Here is a 16,969-nt window from a genome sequence, read left to right on the forward strand (position 1 = left end):
GCCCTACATATGACTCCAGACCCACAGCAAAGTGGTTGACTCTTAGATGGCCTAGCAAGTCATTCAGTTCAAGGACGATTAAGAATGGACAATAAATGCTGAACCTTGCCTATGTCGCCCACAACCCATGAACGAATAAACTAAAAAGCAAAACATTTTTAAAAAGCAATAGTAATTTTCAAAAGGGAATTTGAAAGGGTGAAAATTGCACGGGGTATGGGACTAATAGGATAGCTCTTTCAAGGGGCTGGTACGAGCACAGTGGGCCAAACCGGTCTCCTTCTGTGCTGTACAATTTTATGAGCAAAACAGTGGTGGACGAGTGTGGCAAATCCAGGCTGAAACGTGCTCGATGGCCAACTATTGGTACGGCTTGAACCCCAGCACTCCTGACACCTTGTCGACTAGCTCCTGTGCGCACAGAAGTTTCTATGCTTTCGATGCTGGGTGTCGGCCGGCCCTACTTGAATGATGTTTTGAAGCTTGGAGTACCTTTTGACAAGGTGGGGAAAGGAAAGGGTTGAATGAGTGAAAGCACTGCCATATTGGAATCGAAACCTTGCCTGAGAAACTTGTGCTCGAATCATCCTCTACACTGGAAGAAGTGAGAATACTTGAATATGGTTTATAGGTGTTGGGAGTGATTTTTTTTGGGTAGCCTTAGGGTAGTTTTATGCGGCATTACTTCCTGTAAGGACCAGTGTTCCCTCTGAGCCGCACAGGTGCGTGACAAGAATAGGGGATGTGCCCCATAGGGAACAAACAGGCTGCACGCAAGGAATATTCCCTTTAAGGCAGACACATGTAGCAAGCTGGCCAAGCGCAACAAGCCAAAGCTGGGGGGCCCATTGGGTAAAGACCCCCCTTGATAGTCACTGACCACAGCGAATGAAGCCCACAATGGAACAAACCAGGTTGGTCTCTTGCCAAGCGTTTGTTTTTATTATTAGCCCCCCTCCCGAGTTTGACAATTGCAGAAAACCTCGTTTGGTAACCTTCCTATATCGCATGTGGTCCTGGCTCATCCAGACTGACGTCACCAAGCTCGGGGTAAAGGTTTACCGATCACACGCTCGCTCTGGGGCTCTGTTGGATTAAATGGGGTTGGGGGAGGGGGAATTGCCCCATTTAATCCAGCAGGATTACAGAGCGATACAGCATGGAAGAGGCCATTTGGCCCTTTGTATCTGTGCTGGCTGTTTGAAAAAGCTAACCAATTAATTAATCCCACTCCTTTGCCCTTTCAAAGGAACATTGGAGCAGGAGTCCATTTGGCCCATCGAGCCTGTCCCACCATTCAAACAGATCACGGCTAATCATCTGTCTCTCTGCCATTTTTCCTCACTGTCCCCATTTCCCTTGATGTCATTAGTATGCAGAAGTCTCTCGATTTCTGTCTTGTGCATGCTCAATGATTGAGCATCCACTGCCATAACCATAGCCCTGTCATCTTTTTTTCCCCTTTTATCCACTTAACTTTTCAAAGTTGTTTTCTCAGGCAGTGCATTCCAGATTGTGATAATACGTTTTATAAAAAGACATTGCCTCCCTTTTGTTCTTTCATTGATTTCCTTAAACCTGGCTCCTCTGATCTGATCCTTCTGCGGTTGGAAACAGTTTTTCATAATTGGCCGTGTGGTTAACAGTGAGGTTGAGTGTCTTGGGCTACAGGAAGATATAGATGGGAAGGTCAAATGGGCTGATAAGTGGCAGATGGAATTTAACCCTGAAAAGTGTGAGGTGATACACTTTGGAAGGAGTAATTTGACAAGGAAGTATTCAATGAACGGCATGACACTAGGAAGTTCTGAGGAACAAAGGGACCTTGGCGTGTGTGTCCATAGATCTCTGAAGGCGGAGGGCATGTTAGAAGGGTGGTGAAAAAGGCATATGGGATACTTGCCTTTATCAATCAAGGCACAGATTACAAAAGTAGGGAGGTCATGTTGGAGTTGTATAGAACCTTGGTGAGGCCACACCTGGAGTACTGTGTGCAGTTCTGGTCGCCACATTATAGGAAGGATGTGATTGCACTGGGAGGGGGTGCAGAGGAGATTCACCAGGATGTTGCCTGGGATAAAACATTTAAGTTATGAAGAGAGGTTGGATAGACTTGGGTTGTTTTCGTTGGAGCAGAGAAGACTGAGGGGCGACCTGATCGAGGTGTACAAGATTATGAAGGGCATGGACAGGGTGGATCGGGAGCAGCTGTTCCCCTTAGTTGAAGGGTCAGTCACAAGGAGGCATAAGTTCAAGGTGAGGGGCAGGAGGTTTAGGGGGGATGTGAGGAAAAACCAGAGGGTGGTGACGGTCTGGAATGCGCTGCCTGGGAGGGTGGTGGAGACGGGTTGCCTCACATCCTTTAAAAAGTACCTGAATGAGCACTTGGCACGTCATAACATTCAAGGCTATGGGCCAAGTGCTGGTAAATGGGATTAGGTAGGTAGGTCAGGTGTTTCTCATTTGTTGGTGTGCAGACTCGATGGGCCGAAGGGCCTCTTCTGCACTGTGATTCTGATTCTGTGATAATTACCCCATCTAAACCCTTCACAATTTGCTCTTAAATCGCCACTCAGCCTTCTCTCCTCTGAGAACAATCGCAACTTCTCTTATCTTGCCACATAAGCGAAGTTCCGGAAAGTTGCATCTAATGTAATAACTAAAATCAGAACAATAACTGGACTCGATCTTTTTATCGGTGTTACTTCCAGAGGTTTCCTAATAATTTGATTTGATTTGGGGAGGGGGTTGGTTTGACATCCTTTGGGGCAACCCCTTGGCGAAGGGGGTTAGGGTTGAGTGGAGTGAGTGGCAGGGCCACAGGGAGCTCTGAGCGCTGGCGATCCCATGGGTCTGAGCAGACGCTGTGGTGACTCCAGATGACACTTGAGGCCTGTAAGAGGGGAAAGGGCGGAGTTGCAATCCTGTGCTGGATTGCTGGCTCCCATCAGCTACCACTTATTGCCCTGTTGGCTCAGTTCCATTCGTTCCCTGGGGAAAGGCAAGCTTTTGATGTTTTTCCAACCCCTTCACCCCACTCCACCCGCCCCCCTTCCTCTCAGTGGGGAGATGAATAATGGAAAGAATGTGCCAATGGGGCTGTGCTGAAGGGAAGTTTTGCTTTTCTTGAATCTTGTTCCTACGTGTTTTGCTGCAAACGCCCGAGGGGGAGGAACAAGCCCTGGAAGAGTTTCAAATTTCTGTAATGTGTGTTTACGTGTCAACAGGGAATTGGAGAGAAGGCTGTGCGGAATAAGCTTGTACACTTTAGAATGGATTAGAAGGGAAGGATATTAATGGTTTACAGAACTGGAGGGGAGTGTACTGGTGGGGGAGATGGTGGTGTAGCGCACTAGCAATCTAGTCAGAGGCCCAGGTTAATGCTTTGGGGACATGGGTTCAAATCCCACCACTGCAACTCATGCAATTTAAATTCAGTTAATAAAATGAGCTAAATAAGCTGAACTCCCGAGGTGAGGTGAGAGTGACTGCCCTTGACATCAAGGCCACGTTTGACCGAGTGTGGCATCAAGGAGCCCTAGCAAAAGTGGAGTCAATGGGAATCAGGGGGAAAACTCTCTGCTGGTTGGAGTGATACCTAGTACAAAGGAAGATGGTTGTGGTTGTTGGAGGTCAGTCATCTCAGCTCCAGGACAGCACTGCAGGAGTTCCTCAGGGTAGTGTCCTCAGCTCAACCATCTTCAGCTGCTCCATCAGTGACCTTCCTTCCATCATAAGGTCAGAAGTGGGGATGTTCACTGATGATTGCACAATGTTCAGCACCATTCACTATTCCTCAGATACTGAAGCAGTCCATGTTCAAATGCAGCAAGACCTGGACAATATCCAGGCTTGGGCTGACAATTGGCAAGTAACATTCACGCCACACAAGTGTCAGGCAATGACCATCTCCAACAAGAGAGAATCCAACCATCACCCCTTGATGTTCAATGGCATTACCATCACTGAATCCCCCACTATCAACATTATAGTTATCATTGACCAGAAACTGAACTGGACTAGCCATATAAATACTGTGGCTACTAGAGCAGGTCAGAGGCTAGGAATCCTGTGACGAGTAACTCACCCCATGACTCCCTAAAGCCTGTCCACCATCTACAAGGCACAAGTCAGGAGTGTGATGGAATACTCCCCACTTGCCTGGATGAGTGCAGCTCCTACAACACTGAAGAAGCTGGACACTGTCCAGGACAAATCAGCCCGCTTGATTGGCACCACACCCACAAACATTCACTCCCTCCACCAACGACGCACAGTAACAGCAGTGAGTACCATCTACAAGGTGCACTGCAGGAATTCACCAAGGCTATTTAGACAGCACCTTCCAAACCCACGACCACTGCCACCTAGAAGGACAAGGGCAGCAGATAGATGGGAACACCACCACCGTGAAGCTCCCCTCCAAGTCACTCACCATCCTGACTTGGAAATATATTGCAGTTCCTTTGCTGTTGCCAGGTCGAAATCCTGGAACTCACTTCCTCACAGTGCGTGAGTGTACCTACATCACATGAAGCGCAGCGGTTCAAGGCAGCAGCTCACCACCATCTTCTCAAGGGCACCTAGGGATGGGCAATAAATGCTGGCCCAGCCAGCGAAGCCCACATCCCGTGAATGAATAAAAAAATAATTAGATCTGGAATTGAAAGCTAGCCTCAGCAATGATGACCATGAAACTATCATTGATTGTTGCGCACACAAACATCTGGTTCACGAATGTCCTTTGGGGAAGGAAATCTGCCCTCCTTACCTGGTCTGGCCTACATGTGACTCCAGACCCACAACAATGTGGTTGACTCTTAGTTGCCCTCTGAAATGTAGCCTCGCAAGCCACTCGGTTCAAAGGCAATTAGGGTTGGGTAACAAATGTTGGGCTTGTCGGCAACACCCACATCCTATGAAGGTATTAAAAAAAACTAAGGCAGCTGAGGAAAGCTGATAAATCTGCGCTACTATGGAAGGAGAGAATAATCCTGTCCAGCGAGGGCCACCAAGGGGGGTTATTATGCTGTCAAGTGAGCATGAAGTGCATAAATTTGTTCAAAAGGGGCAAGCCTGCATGCGATGAATGGGAGTGGAGACATTATTGTTTCCTGTGGGGGGGGGGTGCAGAGAAGGAATAGGAACTCTAAGCTATCGGAAATATGGGGGGGAAGGGGGCGGGAGCTGCTGAAACCATTGTGTTCAGGCCCAGACTTTCAGCAGTTTCAGGAAGCTTCTTGAGTATTGCTGAAAAAGGAGACATAGCTAATCTTTTTGCCTTGCACTCTTCAGGACACTTTGCAAGAAAGCCAATATAAGGGGAGAACAACAATTTGTCCTGTATGAGGAGAGAGTGCTGAATGATTGGCAAGTGGACTCTGATTGGTAGAGGCGTTGCCATGGAGAATGGACCAGTGATGATGACTGGCAGTTAACCGCCAAGCGCTGTTTGAAATTTAAACCAGGTAGCTTGACCCTGATTGGCCAAGGCATTGCCCTGGGGAATGAGTCGGTGAATGGCTGTCACTTACTTTGTTTAGCTGAAACGGGTGCAATGTGTGTACATGTCCTTTCTGTCTGCAAAGAGCAAGCTCCTGCGTATCAATATACGTAGCTTCCAATGCAGCGAATGTGCCACACTGCGAACCCAACTGACAATCTTAAACTCATTGTCAGTGTAATTCCTCGCAACCTGAGGATTATTTAGCAAATGTTGCCCAATCGTGGGATCACATCTAATTTTGGACACTCTTGAGTTTTGCAAGCATGGGCTGGTTGGGTACGGTCTCTACCTTGCCTGTTGTGAACAGCGGCTGGGACATGCTGTTTGATATGATCCACCAGTATTTAGGATGAATGGCCTACATACCTAACACCACACTGGCACTGAAATTCATACACCACATTACTCATTTGCGTGCTAGGTAGGACATCTTTTTGGCTTGACGGCAACATTCTGTTAGTAGCAAATGTCACTTGTGTTGCTGCTGCATATCAGTGTGAAACAACTGTTGTTCAAGTTCTTGAGATACCTTGCCCTTCCAGGGTAATCTGAGGTAGACTGGGCACTTTTCAGGGCCAAAAGTGACAGCCCTAGGTCCGCTCGTGAGTTTGCATGATATACAATATGAAAGGATCTGATCAGGGTGGTCATTATCCAGCAGGGTGCCTTTGATGTGCCCTATTTCAGCATCAAGCTTGTGTGGTGAGCAAATGGCTTGGACCCTATTACTAGGTTGCCAATAAGGCCAATCTCACAGAGTGTGGAACTGTAAGAATCCGAACACGTATATTGACCAGTGAAGGTAGGCTTGTGGTAGACTGTGGTAGAGAATTCCCTGGTAGATTTTTCACTAGGACATCATGGAAAGGGAGTTCATTTGACTGCTCCATTTCATTAGTGGATTTGAACGCAGGATGGAGCCCATTAAGTCAGGGGGCTTAAGAAATTATTACATGCAGCTGCAGATTTAAATATAGCGAACGTATCATCTACAAACAGGAAATATGCGAGACGTAGGAGGTTAGGTGTCATTCCATCGCAGACACGTTTCTCATGGAACCCAACAAATAAGGCAACACCATCTATTTGTGCATACACGGTGTCATTAAAACTGAACTCAACTGCGCAAGTTGCCAAGTTCGTAATTTCAATGAATACTGATTCACACAATGGTGGCATATTGAGATCCCCGTGATATAGTGCTGCAGCGCTAAAAATATCCATGCCTCAAGTGGAACATTGGTGAATAGGCTAGCAATGTCGAATGAGCACATGGACACAGCATTGCTATCGATATGCAAATCCTGTATGGCCTTTGCAAACATGAAGGAATCCTTCATTGTGTATGTGGCAAACTTGGTTAAAAACCGGTTGTAACAATTCTCCCAGCCAATAATGAACACAGAAAATGCTGGGGAAACTCAGCAGGTCTGACGGCATCGGCATGAGAGAAACAGCGTTAATGTTTCGAGTCCATGTGACTCCGCTTCAGGGCCAGCATCCCCAGTATTTTGCTTTAACCCCGTTACCAATCTGTTCGATCTTCTTTGCTATTCTGCGGGGTTTCACCGCGGTTCCCTGGTCCCAGGTAGGCTGAGCCTCTGCAAATCCAGCGGATGTGGCCCCATAATATCCACTACATTTCTGGACCTCCCAGTCCTTTTGTGTTGTCAGCAGATTTTTTTTTACTATTTGCCCTCCCTTGCTGAGCAAGGTTAGTAATTTAAGAATAGCGGTCTCTGGCTGCCCCATTCAAATCAAAAGCAAAATGCCGCACGTGCTGGAAACCTGAAATAATCGACAGCATCAGCGGAGAGAGAGAAACAGAGGGATTTTTTTTTCTTTTTACTTCTCCATTACCACCTGAATCTTGCCTTGTACATCATCCCCTTTGCCATTTTAACCACTCCTGCTTTTCACAATGCCGCTGCTCACTATCCTTTGTCAGCCGGGGCTCGGTGGGTAGGTGGCGCACTCGTCCCTGAGTCAGAGCTTTGAGTTCAAGTCCCACTCTGGAGACGAGGGGCTGAATTTACCTGGTGCCGTGGACATGGGGTTGGAGGTGGTGATGGTGTGGCGGGTGGGGGGAGGGGAGGGGAAGGGAAGGAGGAGATGGTGGTTCAATCATGGTGTGATGGTTAGAGCAGATGACATTAAGGAAGCTTCCCCATCTTCTAAGATAACAGCATCAGTCACAGACAAGGGTGATCAGATGAGGGAAAGTAGTAAGTGGATCAAAGAAAAGCAATGATGAATGCTTTATGACCATCTTGGAGGACATCCCTTTACTACCGTCCTATTCTTACCCTTCAGAATCCAAGTAGGCTACCATATGTGTGCTTACATCCTGCGTCCAAGGAACCAGAGGACTTAGGAGCAGGAGTCGGCCATTCGGCCCCTTTGAGCCTGCTCCACCATTCAATTAGATCATGGCTGATCTGGTTGTGTCTCAACTCCGCTTACCTGTGCCCATAACCCTTGACTCCCTTGTCTATCAAAAACCTGTCTATCTCGGCCTTGAAAGTACTCAATCACCCAGTCTCTACTGCTTTCTGGGGAGGATAATTCCACAGACTAACGGCTCTCAAAGAAAAATTTTCCCCTCATCTCTGTCTTAAAATGGAGACAGGCCTGTTGTTTTTAAACCCTTTCCCCTAGTTCTAGTCTCCTACGAGAGGAAACATCCGCCCGGTATCCACCCGATCAAGTCCCTTCAGCATCTTGTATGTTTCAATAAGATCGCCTCATTCCCAACCTGTCCAATCTTTCTCCATAAAATAAACCCTTCATTCCAGGAATGAGTTGAATAAACCTTCCCTGAACTGCAGCTGCCGCAATTGTATCCTTTTTCAAATAAGATCATCAAAACTGGACACAGTATAGTCCTTGGTGAAGTGGGATTGAATCTTATGACATGGTTTCTTGCTGTAGCCCTGTTGTGGATTGCCCTGTCCACCTCCAATGCTGCTACTGCTGACAACCTGTGGATGGCTTTGAAACCCATTTTACAATTGGAAACCCTTTCTGGTTCCCCTTATTTTAATGAAGGACCACTGAGACAAGTTGCGCTGTCTGACCTGTACCCCAGTTAGTAGCTAACATCATAACCTTGGGTCACCCAATCCCTGCATTCGGGCTGGCCTATTCCTACCCTTCATTCGGCAGTGTCATACACCAGGGGCCTTGGGCGCTCACTTTGGGGGTGGGTAGCTCGGTCTAGATCTCACAATCTTACAGTGCAGAAAGAGGCCATTCGGCCTTTTACGACTGTGCCAGCTCTATGAGAGACCCCTCTAAAGTAGTTCCTTTCCCCGTTGCTCTGCAAATGCTGTCATCTTTAAATATTTATTGTTTCCTTTCCGCCCATCATTGAAGTTTTGGTGCAATGGTTAAATGTGTTTCGCAATGGAAGGTGGGGTTGCTTTCAGCTGATATCGAAGTGATCGTTTTGTATTTAGTCAACTGTGTGACTGTCCGTTCAGGTAGTTCTCTTGGCCAATTGTTGGTGCATTTATTTATCTTGCCCGTTAAATATATATAATATATATTCTACTCCTCCTTCAGGTACTGTGCCTTAAGAGGGTGTGGCAAGGGGGGTGAAAGGTTATCAGGGTAGGCGGGAGTGTGGAATTGAGTTACAATCAGATTCGAGGGGCTGAGTGGGCTACACCTGCTAATTCGTATGTTAGTGACCGTGGACTTGCGTTGGATTTCTAAAAAATTCATTTAGAGGATGTGGGTGTTGTTGGCGTAGTCAGCATTTTTTATTACCCATCCCTAATTGCTCTTGAGAAGGTGGTGGTGAGCTGCCTTCTTGAACCGCTGCAGTCCATGTGGTGTAGGTACACCCACAGTGCTGTTAGGGAGGGAGTTCCAGGATTTTGACCCAGCGACAGTGAAGGAACGGCGATATATTTCCAAGTCACGATGGCGAGGGGCTTGGAAGGGAACTTCCAGGTGGTGGTGTTCTTGTGTATCTGCCGCCTTTGTCCTTCTAGATGGTAGTACTCGTAGGTTTGGAAGATGCTGTCGAAGGAGCCTTGGTGAATTTCTGCAGTGCATCTTGTAGATGGTCAACACTGCTGCTACTGTGCGTTGGTGGCGGAGGGAGTGAATGTTTGTGGATGGGGTGCCAATCAAGCGGGCTGCTTTGTCCTGGGTGGTGTAGAGCTTCATCCAAGCAAGTGGAGAGTATTCTATCACTCTCCTGACTTGTGCATTGTAGATGGTGGAGGTCAGGCTTTGTGGAGTCAGGATTCCTAGCCTCTGACCTGTTCTTGTAACCTTGTATTTAAGTGACTGTCCAGTTCAGTTTCTGGTCAAAGGTAACCCCTGAGATATTGATAGTCGGGGATTCAGTGACGGTTGGGAATGATGGTTAGATTCTCTCAGGTTGGAGATGGTCATTGCCTGGCACTTGTGTGATGGGAAGGTTACTTGCTATTTGTCAGCCCAAGCCTGGATACTGTCCAGATCTTGCTGCATTTGGACATGGACTGCTTCAGTATCTGAGGAGTCACGAATGGTGCTGAACATTGTGCAATCATCAGCGAACATCCCCACTTCTGCCCTTATGATGGAGGGAAGGTCATTGATGAAACAGCTGAAGATGGTTAGGCTGAGGACACTTCCCTGAGGAACTCTTGCAAGGATGTCCTGGAGCTGAGATGGCTGACCTCCATGATTATATCTCCATGATCGTGGTCCATGATCCTTGGTAAAGTAATGTGATGGTTTGCCATTGCCTTCTGCAGTATGGCTAACCAGGAAACTCTCCCACTCTTATTGCCTTCCATCAGGCATATTGAAAGGATTTATAGGCTGAAAAATGAATCTGTTTGGCCATGTTATGAATGCACCTTCCATGGCCATCAAGCCCTGAAGTGGGACTTGAACCTGGAGAAGGATTCCTTTGCCTAGAAGGCGACTGTCAATGGGACTGAGTTGCCAGGAAGGGTTTCTGAGGCCAGGTTACTGGACTTGCCTAACAAAATGGTTACATGCTGTAATGAGGTGGATTCTAAACAACTCGGGCTTATATTGAACCTCTGTGCCAGCCTGGCCCAGTTGAGAGGAGCCTTTCTCTGAGTCAAGAGGTTGTGGGCTCAAGACCATTCTCGAGATTTGAGTACACAGCAACAACTTGCATTTATATAGCAACTTTACCATAGTAAAACTTCCCAAGGCTCTTCATTGGAGCGTTATGAAGCAAAGTTTAACCTTGATGCACATGTGGAGATAGTAGGACAGGTGAGTTACGTTTTCAGAAGCGTCTTAAAGGAGAAGAGAGAGTTTGAGAAGTAAAGAAGTTTAAGGGGGAATTCCAGAGCTTCGGGCCTTGGCATCGGAAAGTACAGACACTGATTAAACTCGGGAATGGGCAAAAGCGTAGAACTGTAGAAGGGCAGAGATCAGAGATTTGTAGCGCTGGAAGATGTTACGGAGATGATGAGGGCTGAGGTCATGGAGGCATTCAAACATCAGGATGAGAATTTTAAATTGGGCATTGCTGGACAATCTCGGTGTCGGTCAGCAAGCACAGGAATAGCGGGCAGACGGAGCATAAGAAATGGAAGCAGGAGTAGGCCAAACGGCCACTTGCGGTTGTTTCGCCATCCAGTCAGGTCAAGGCTGATGATCTACCTCGACTCCCGAGTTGTTTAGAATCCATCCCATTGCAGCATGTAACCATTTTCCGCCTTATCCCCAATGGTGTGAATCAGGAAATAGGCGGCAGGGTTTTGGGGAGGGCAGAGGTTTGCAGAGGGTGGAAAATGGGAGGCCGATCAGGAGCGGATTGTTCCAGTCAGCAAAATCTTGAATGCGTACAGGGGGAAAGGGAAATAGGAGTGAGTGACACTTGGAGCAAGTGGTGGACCATTTGAGCATTGCTGATCTGAGATGCCTTAACTCAACAGTAAACAAAAAAAAATAAGCCTGATTAATTCATTGACCAGATGCACCAATGCTCAAAATTGTGTGTTGCTAATCTATTTGTACGAAAGAGAAAAATCCTATCATTATCTGTTCCTGCCTTTTTAAAACAAAAAGGCCAGATCAATTGTTTATTACGATTTGGCAGAAGAGCCCTTGGGGAAATTATTTCCCTTTTCTTTACCAAGTGTACCTAGAATTAAAGGGAAGGAAATCTGCTGTCCTTACTCTTTTCTTTACTCTTTCATGGGATGTGGGTGTCGCTGGCAAGGCCAGCATTGGTTGCCCATCCCTAATTGCCCTTGAACTGAATGGTTCGCTTGGCCATTTCAGAGGGGCAGTTAAGAGTCAACCGCGTTGCTGTGGGTCACATGTAGGCCAGACCAGATGGCAGATTTCCTTCCCTAAAGGACGTTATTGAACCAGGTTTGGTTTTTAGGACAATTGATGATAGTTTCGTGGTCACCATCACGGAGACTAGCTTTATATTCCAGATTTTTTATGATTTGAATTTAAATTCCACCAACTGCCGTGGTGGGATTTGAACCCATGTCAAAGCATAGGCCTGGGCCCCTGTCTATTGACATTGTCCATCCCAATCCAGTGTTACACCAATGTTTTTGACTTTTAGTTGTCCTCTAAAGTGGCTGAGCAAGCCATCCTCGAGAGGAGTTGCAGGGTAGACTTTTCTCTGCATTGTTCACTCATATCTTATATGATATACTGATATACTTAGTCTGAGCGATGGTTTCATTATTTATCAGTCCTATTGACTGGTGGTCTAGCTAGCTTGGTGGTCAACTGCTGGTAGATTTGTTTATCCGGTCCATTGTTATTTTTATTTTCTAATGGGTGCGTAATTGCAGTGGATAAAATTTACATCGGTAATTTCTCATTCCAAATGTGAACATTTATAACGGGCAAATGGCGTTGAGAAGTTCATGCAGATGAAGGGTTTTTAATAATAAGTAGGTAGACTTGGCAAAGGCTTTTTAAAAAAAAAAATGTGATGATCCACCCGCATGGCTTTAAAAATGATTTTTTTTGACTGGAGTCCTGCCTGGTTTCCCATTCCCAATCCCAATCCCCAGGGGCCTGTAGCCCAGTTGAGAGCAAAAATCCGTAGCCTTGGTTTACCCGATCACAGCTTCCAGGTGACCTTGTCAATTCCCACTCTTCATTTGGCGTTGCCTTATCCTGTGGCCCTCGGTACCGATCTCACCTTTTGGGCGATGACTAGTCTAATTCGTAGGCTCTTACGATACGGAGGGAGCCATTTGGCCCATCGGTGCCCGTGTCTGCCCTTGGAAAGATATATTCAATTGGTCCCACTCCCCCGCTCACCTGTACGTAGACTAGCGGCGCGTCAGTATTGAGGTACAGAGTTAATAGGTACTTGTCGCAAAATATACCACGATTACCAGTGCTTGCAAAATAAAGACTGCCTGCTCTTGGTGAAACTGCTTTCATTCATTTTGCAAGTACCTACAGTTCACGTGACATCCCCTTTAGGTTAGGGAAGGAAGAGTCTGCTTTCCTTACTGGATCTGGGCTGTATGGCGCTCCAGCCCCCGCACCAATATGGTTGACTCTTCACAGCCCTCCCAAAATGGCCGACGGATTCATCAGTTTAAAAAAATCAGCGGTTCTTGGGGGGAGTTGGGGATGGGCAATAAACACCCACCTTGCCAGCCATCTCCCTGCCTCGAGGGGTTAATCTCATTAAAAGTGTTTGATTTGCAGCTGTTTTTTTTTAATTCATTCACAGAATGTGGGTGTCGCTGGCAAGGCCAGCATTTGTTGCCCATCCCTGGTTGCTCTTGAAACTGAGTGGCTTGCTATAGACCATTTCGGAGGGGCAGTTAAGAGTCAGCCACATTGCTGGTGGGTCTGGAGTCACATGTAGGCCAGACAAGGTAAGGACGGCAGATTTCCTTCCCTTAAAGGGCATTTAGTGGCCCAGATTTGGTTTTTGCAACAATTTCATGGTCACCATTACTGAGGTTAATGTTTTAATTCCGGATTTGATTAATTGGTTGAATTTAAACTTCCCAGTAGCTGTGGTCATGTGGCCAGATAGCTAGCTTAGACTTCTGGGTAACTGGTCCAATAATGTAACCACTGTTCTACCATACCTGTACCCTATAGTTGGAACACAATGTTCAGTCCTCCCCCATGATAATTGCCCTATTGTAACTGTTGGAACTTTATTTGTAACTCTTATTTTAGTTTCATCCAATTTTAATTGCAGAGTTGTCCATGATTACCTAGGTGGTGAACCATTCACGGAATACCAGGAAAGTATGTACTTCTCACGATTCCTACAGTGGAAATGGTTAGAAAGGTAATGTCCTGTAAGGAATATCATTATCTTTTGCTCTACTGATAAGGCTCCCTGATAACTAAATTGATGTCGAGCTTAGAATGTAAAGTGGTGCCTGATTTCCTGGCGCCGGAGGTTCTGTTTAGTTTGTAAAGGGATTAGGTCAAATCTGGTGTCAGAAGCCCGTTGCGTTCAGACTGAGCTGCTTTTCGGATCACTTGGGCTTTTGGGGTGAATGGGCAGTGGTCTCCGTGGCAACTGTCCCTCTCTCCACCAGTGGGAAACTTTACCCCAGGCCAGTGTTCCCTTCCCGACGAACAGGTGGTGTCGAACTTCTTTTCTTGATGTTCGTATGAGCACATTGACATGTGCTTAAATTAACTTTTCGACTTTTCGCTTTTACACTCTCCTACCCGCCACGCACCCCCCCAACCCCCCCACCCCCCACCCCCAAGGCATTGCTATCTCTTGCCAGCACACCGCTTCCAGATAACAGGACTGCTCCAAGTGATGACCCATGACCATTGCCAATACGCTGCAGTGCCAATCCAATTGCCAGTCCTCGGCTGACGAAGACTTCAGTGCAGCAAGACTGGGGCTGCACGTTGGCCAACGATGCCTTGGCAAACCTGCCCTACCCGTGAGGGCAATGCAGCTGCTGTACTCTGTGCAAGGGGGACCATCAAAGGCCATTGCACCCTACAACTTGTTCATTGATTCCAGCCTCGCTCCTCCTTTTCTCACTACATTTTCCAATTCCCCCCCCACCCCCCACTTTCTCCAGTTGTATCTTGATTTTTTGCTTCAGCCATTTTTTTCACTCTTCGTTTCAAGGATTTGGTTTTGAGAATTTTGAACTATTATCCCTTTCTTTACAAAATCCCCCTGCCTCGCTGATAAAATGCACCACGGAATCTTACAGCACAGAGAGAGGCCGTTGGGGCTCAGTGTGTCAGTGACAGCTTTGTGAAAGAGCTGGCCGATTTAATCCCACACTACTTCCCCCACCCCGTAACCCTGCAAATGGTTCCTTTTTCAATTCTATATCCTGTGCCCCTCTTTGAAAGTTATTATGGAATCTGCTTCCGCTACGCTTTCAGTCAGTGCAATCCAGATCGTGATAACTTGCTGACTAAAAACAAAACTCACCTTCCTCCTCTGGTGCTTTTAACCCTGTGTCTTCCGGTTACCAACCCTCCTACCTCTGTGAACGGTTTTCTCCCTATCTACAAGATCAAAATGCTTGATAGTTTTGAACACACATCAAACCTCCATTCCTCCTTCTGCCTCTTAAAGAAACAACCCCGGCTTCTCCAGATTCCTCCACATAATTGCAGCTGTCCCTGCCTCGCTGCCCGAGCCATTTCACTCGTTCAGGGGATGCGGGCGTCCCCGGGGAAGCCCAACGTTTGTTGCCAGTCCTTAGTTGCCCTTGAGAAAGGTGGTGGTGAATATCCTCCTCAAACCGCTGCAGTCCGTGTGACAGACGTTCCGGTAAACCTCTTCCGCACTCTCACTCCGAGGCATGGCTGTCCTTCCCGAAGCGTGCTGCCCGGAATTGGACACCATACTCCAGCTGCGGTCTAACCAGTAATTTATAAAGACTTTAGCATAACTTCCTTGCCTTTGTACTCTGTGACTCTACCTGCAAAGCCCAGGCCCCCCTCTCTGCCCCGCGCCCCCGGCCCTTCTCTCTGCCCCGCGCCCCCGGCCCTTCTCTCTGCCCCGCACCCCAGGCCCCTCTCTCTGCCCCGCGCCCCTCTCTCTGCCCCGCCCCCCAGGCCCCCCTCTCTCTGCCCCGCGCCCCAGGCCCCCCTCTCTCTGCCCCGCGCCCCTCTCTCTGCCCCGCGCCCCTCTCTCTGCCCCGCGCCCCTCTCTCTGCCCCGCGCCCCTCTCTCTGCCCCGCGCCCCTCTCTCTGCCCCGCGCCCCTCTCTCTGCCCCGCGCCCCTCTCTCTGCCCCGCGCCCCTCTCTCTGCCCCGCGCCCCTCTCTCTGCCCCGCGCCCCTCTCTCTGCCCCGCGCCCCTCTCTCTGCCCCGCGCCCCTCTCTCTGCCCCGCGCCCCTCTCTCTGCCCCGCGCCCCTCTCTCTGCCCCGCGCCCCTCTCTCTGCCCCGCGCCCCTCTCTCTGCCCCGCGCCCCCTTTTTAAAATTGTACCATTTTGTTTGTCGCCTTTCCTCGTTCTCCCCACCAGAATATTTCGGATTATGTCTTGACGAAAACCTTCTGGGTGACTTAGAGAACCATGGAATCGAACAGCGCGGAAGGAGGCCATTCAGCCATCATCAGGCCTGTGTTGGCCCTTTGAAAGAGTTATCCAATTAGTTCCACTCCCAAAGGTTTTGGCCACCCATCCTAACACCACCACATGTGTCTTGGCGTCAGGTGTTGTTTGAGAACTGTCCTGTGAAGCTTTGGAATGTTTTACTATATTAAATGCGCCGTGCAGGCTCAGGCTGTTGTGATTTACGCTATTACGTTTTGTTATACGCAAAAATCTCCTGTCTCCTTTTCCACCTTGTTTTATAATTTTTTTTTAATCTTCTACCTTTGACATTTGAATTCTTCGCCACAATCAACAATTCACCTGACTTGTGTCAGCCCTCTATAATCGTAATAGTGCGCACCTGCATAGCCAGGCACACACGGAGTGTGTCAAGTAGCTTTGCTTTGCCACTGGAGGGCACTGTTTTCACTCTTGGATCCTGACTTGACTTTTCTTGCCTTTTTCCTAGAGTCATACCCTCTCTTACTGGTCTTCTCATCTTTTAGGCAACCTGCAACGAAAAACACTTTTCGACATTATAGAGTACTGGGAAAAGGCGGATTTGGCGAGGTGAGTGCGGGTCATCGTGTTTTTTTTGGTTGAACGCTGTAGCGGGACTTGAAGGTTAATCTCTCGTCTTACGGCTGAATAATGACCGTTTGAAGGGAAAAGCTGTTTCCTGCACGAATCATCCCCCGTGTCTGGTCCCGAGTGACTTTAGGCTGTCATCGGAAGGGACCTACCGATGTTTGAACAGGTTTAGCCAGTGAGCAACTGATTCACAAAAGACCAAGAAGATCCCAACTTTGCCTTCGGGTATCCGATCCTGTCGTTAGCGGGAGGTATATACCGATCTGGAGAGGATAAAAGCAGACCGGGGCTTCCTGTTGTCCTGAGATTAAATTTGCTGAGCCCAGCTCCGTAGAGTGTGTTTGGCGCGTG

At 47.9% G+C, this 16,969-nt stretch overlaps 1 protein-coding gene across 2 annotated transcripts in view; it reads left to right on the forward strand.

Moving 5' to 3' along the window:
• LOC144692257 (G protein-coupled receptor kinase 5-like) overlaps nucleotides 1-16,969 on the forward strand; it is a 137,082-nt gene that overhangs the window by 93,304 nt on the left and 26,809 nt on the right. The window contains exons 1-3 of one of the 2 annotated variants that reach the window (XM_078560867.1): nucleotides 13,209-13,356; nucleotides 13,692-13,784; nucleotides 16,534-16,597. In XM_078560867.1, coding sequence (XP_078416993.1) covers nucleotides 13,744-13,784; nucleotides 16,534-16,597 — 105 coding nt within the window. In that variant the 5' untranslated portion in view covers nucleotides 13,209-13,356; nucleotides 13,692-13,743. Of the gene's footprint in view, nucleotides 1-13,208; nucleotides 13,357-13,691; nucleotides 13,785-16,533; nucleotides 16,598-16,969 lie in introns of those variants that run through there. The other variant, XM_078560859.1, reaches the window with a different exon arrangement.

Source organism: Cetorhinus maximus, chromosome 2, assembly GCF_964194155.1.
Source record: "Cetorhinus maximus chromosome 2, sCetMax3.hap1.1, whole genome shotgun sequence".
NCBI lineage: Eukaryota > Metazoa > Chordata > Chondrichthyes > Lamniformes > Cetorhinidae > Cetorhinus > Cetorhinus maximus.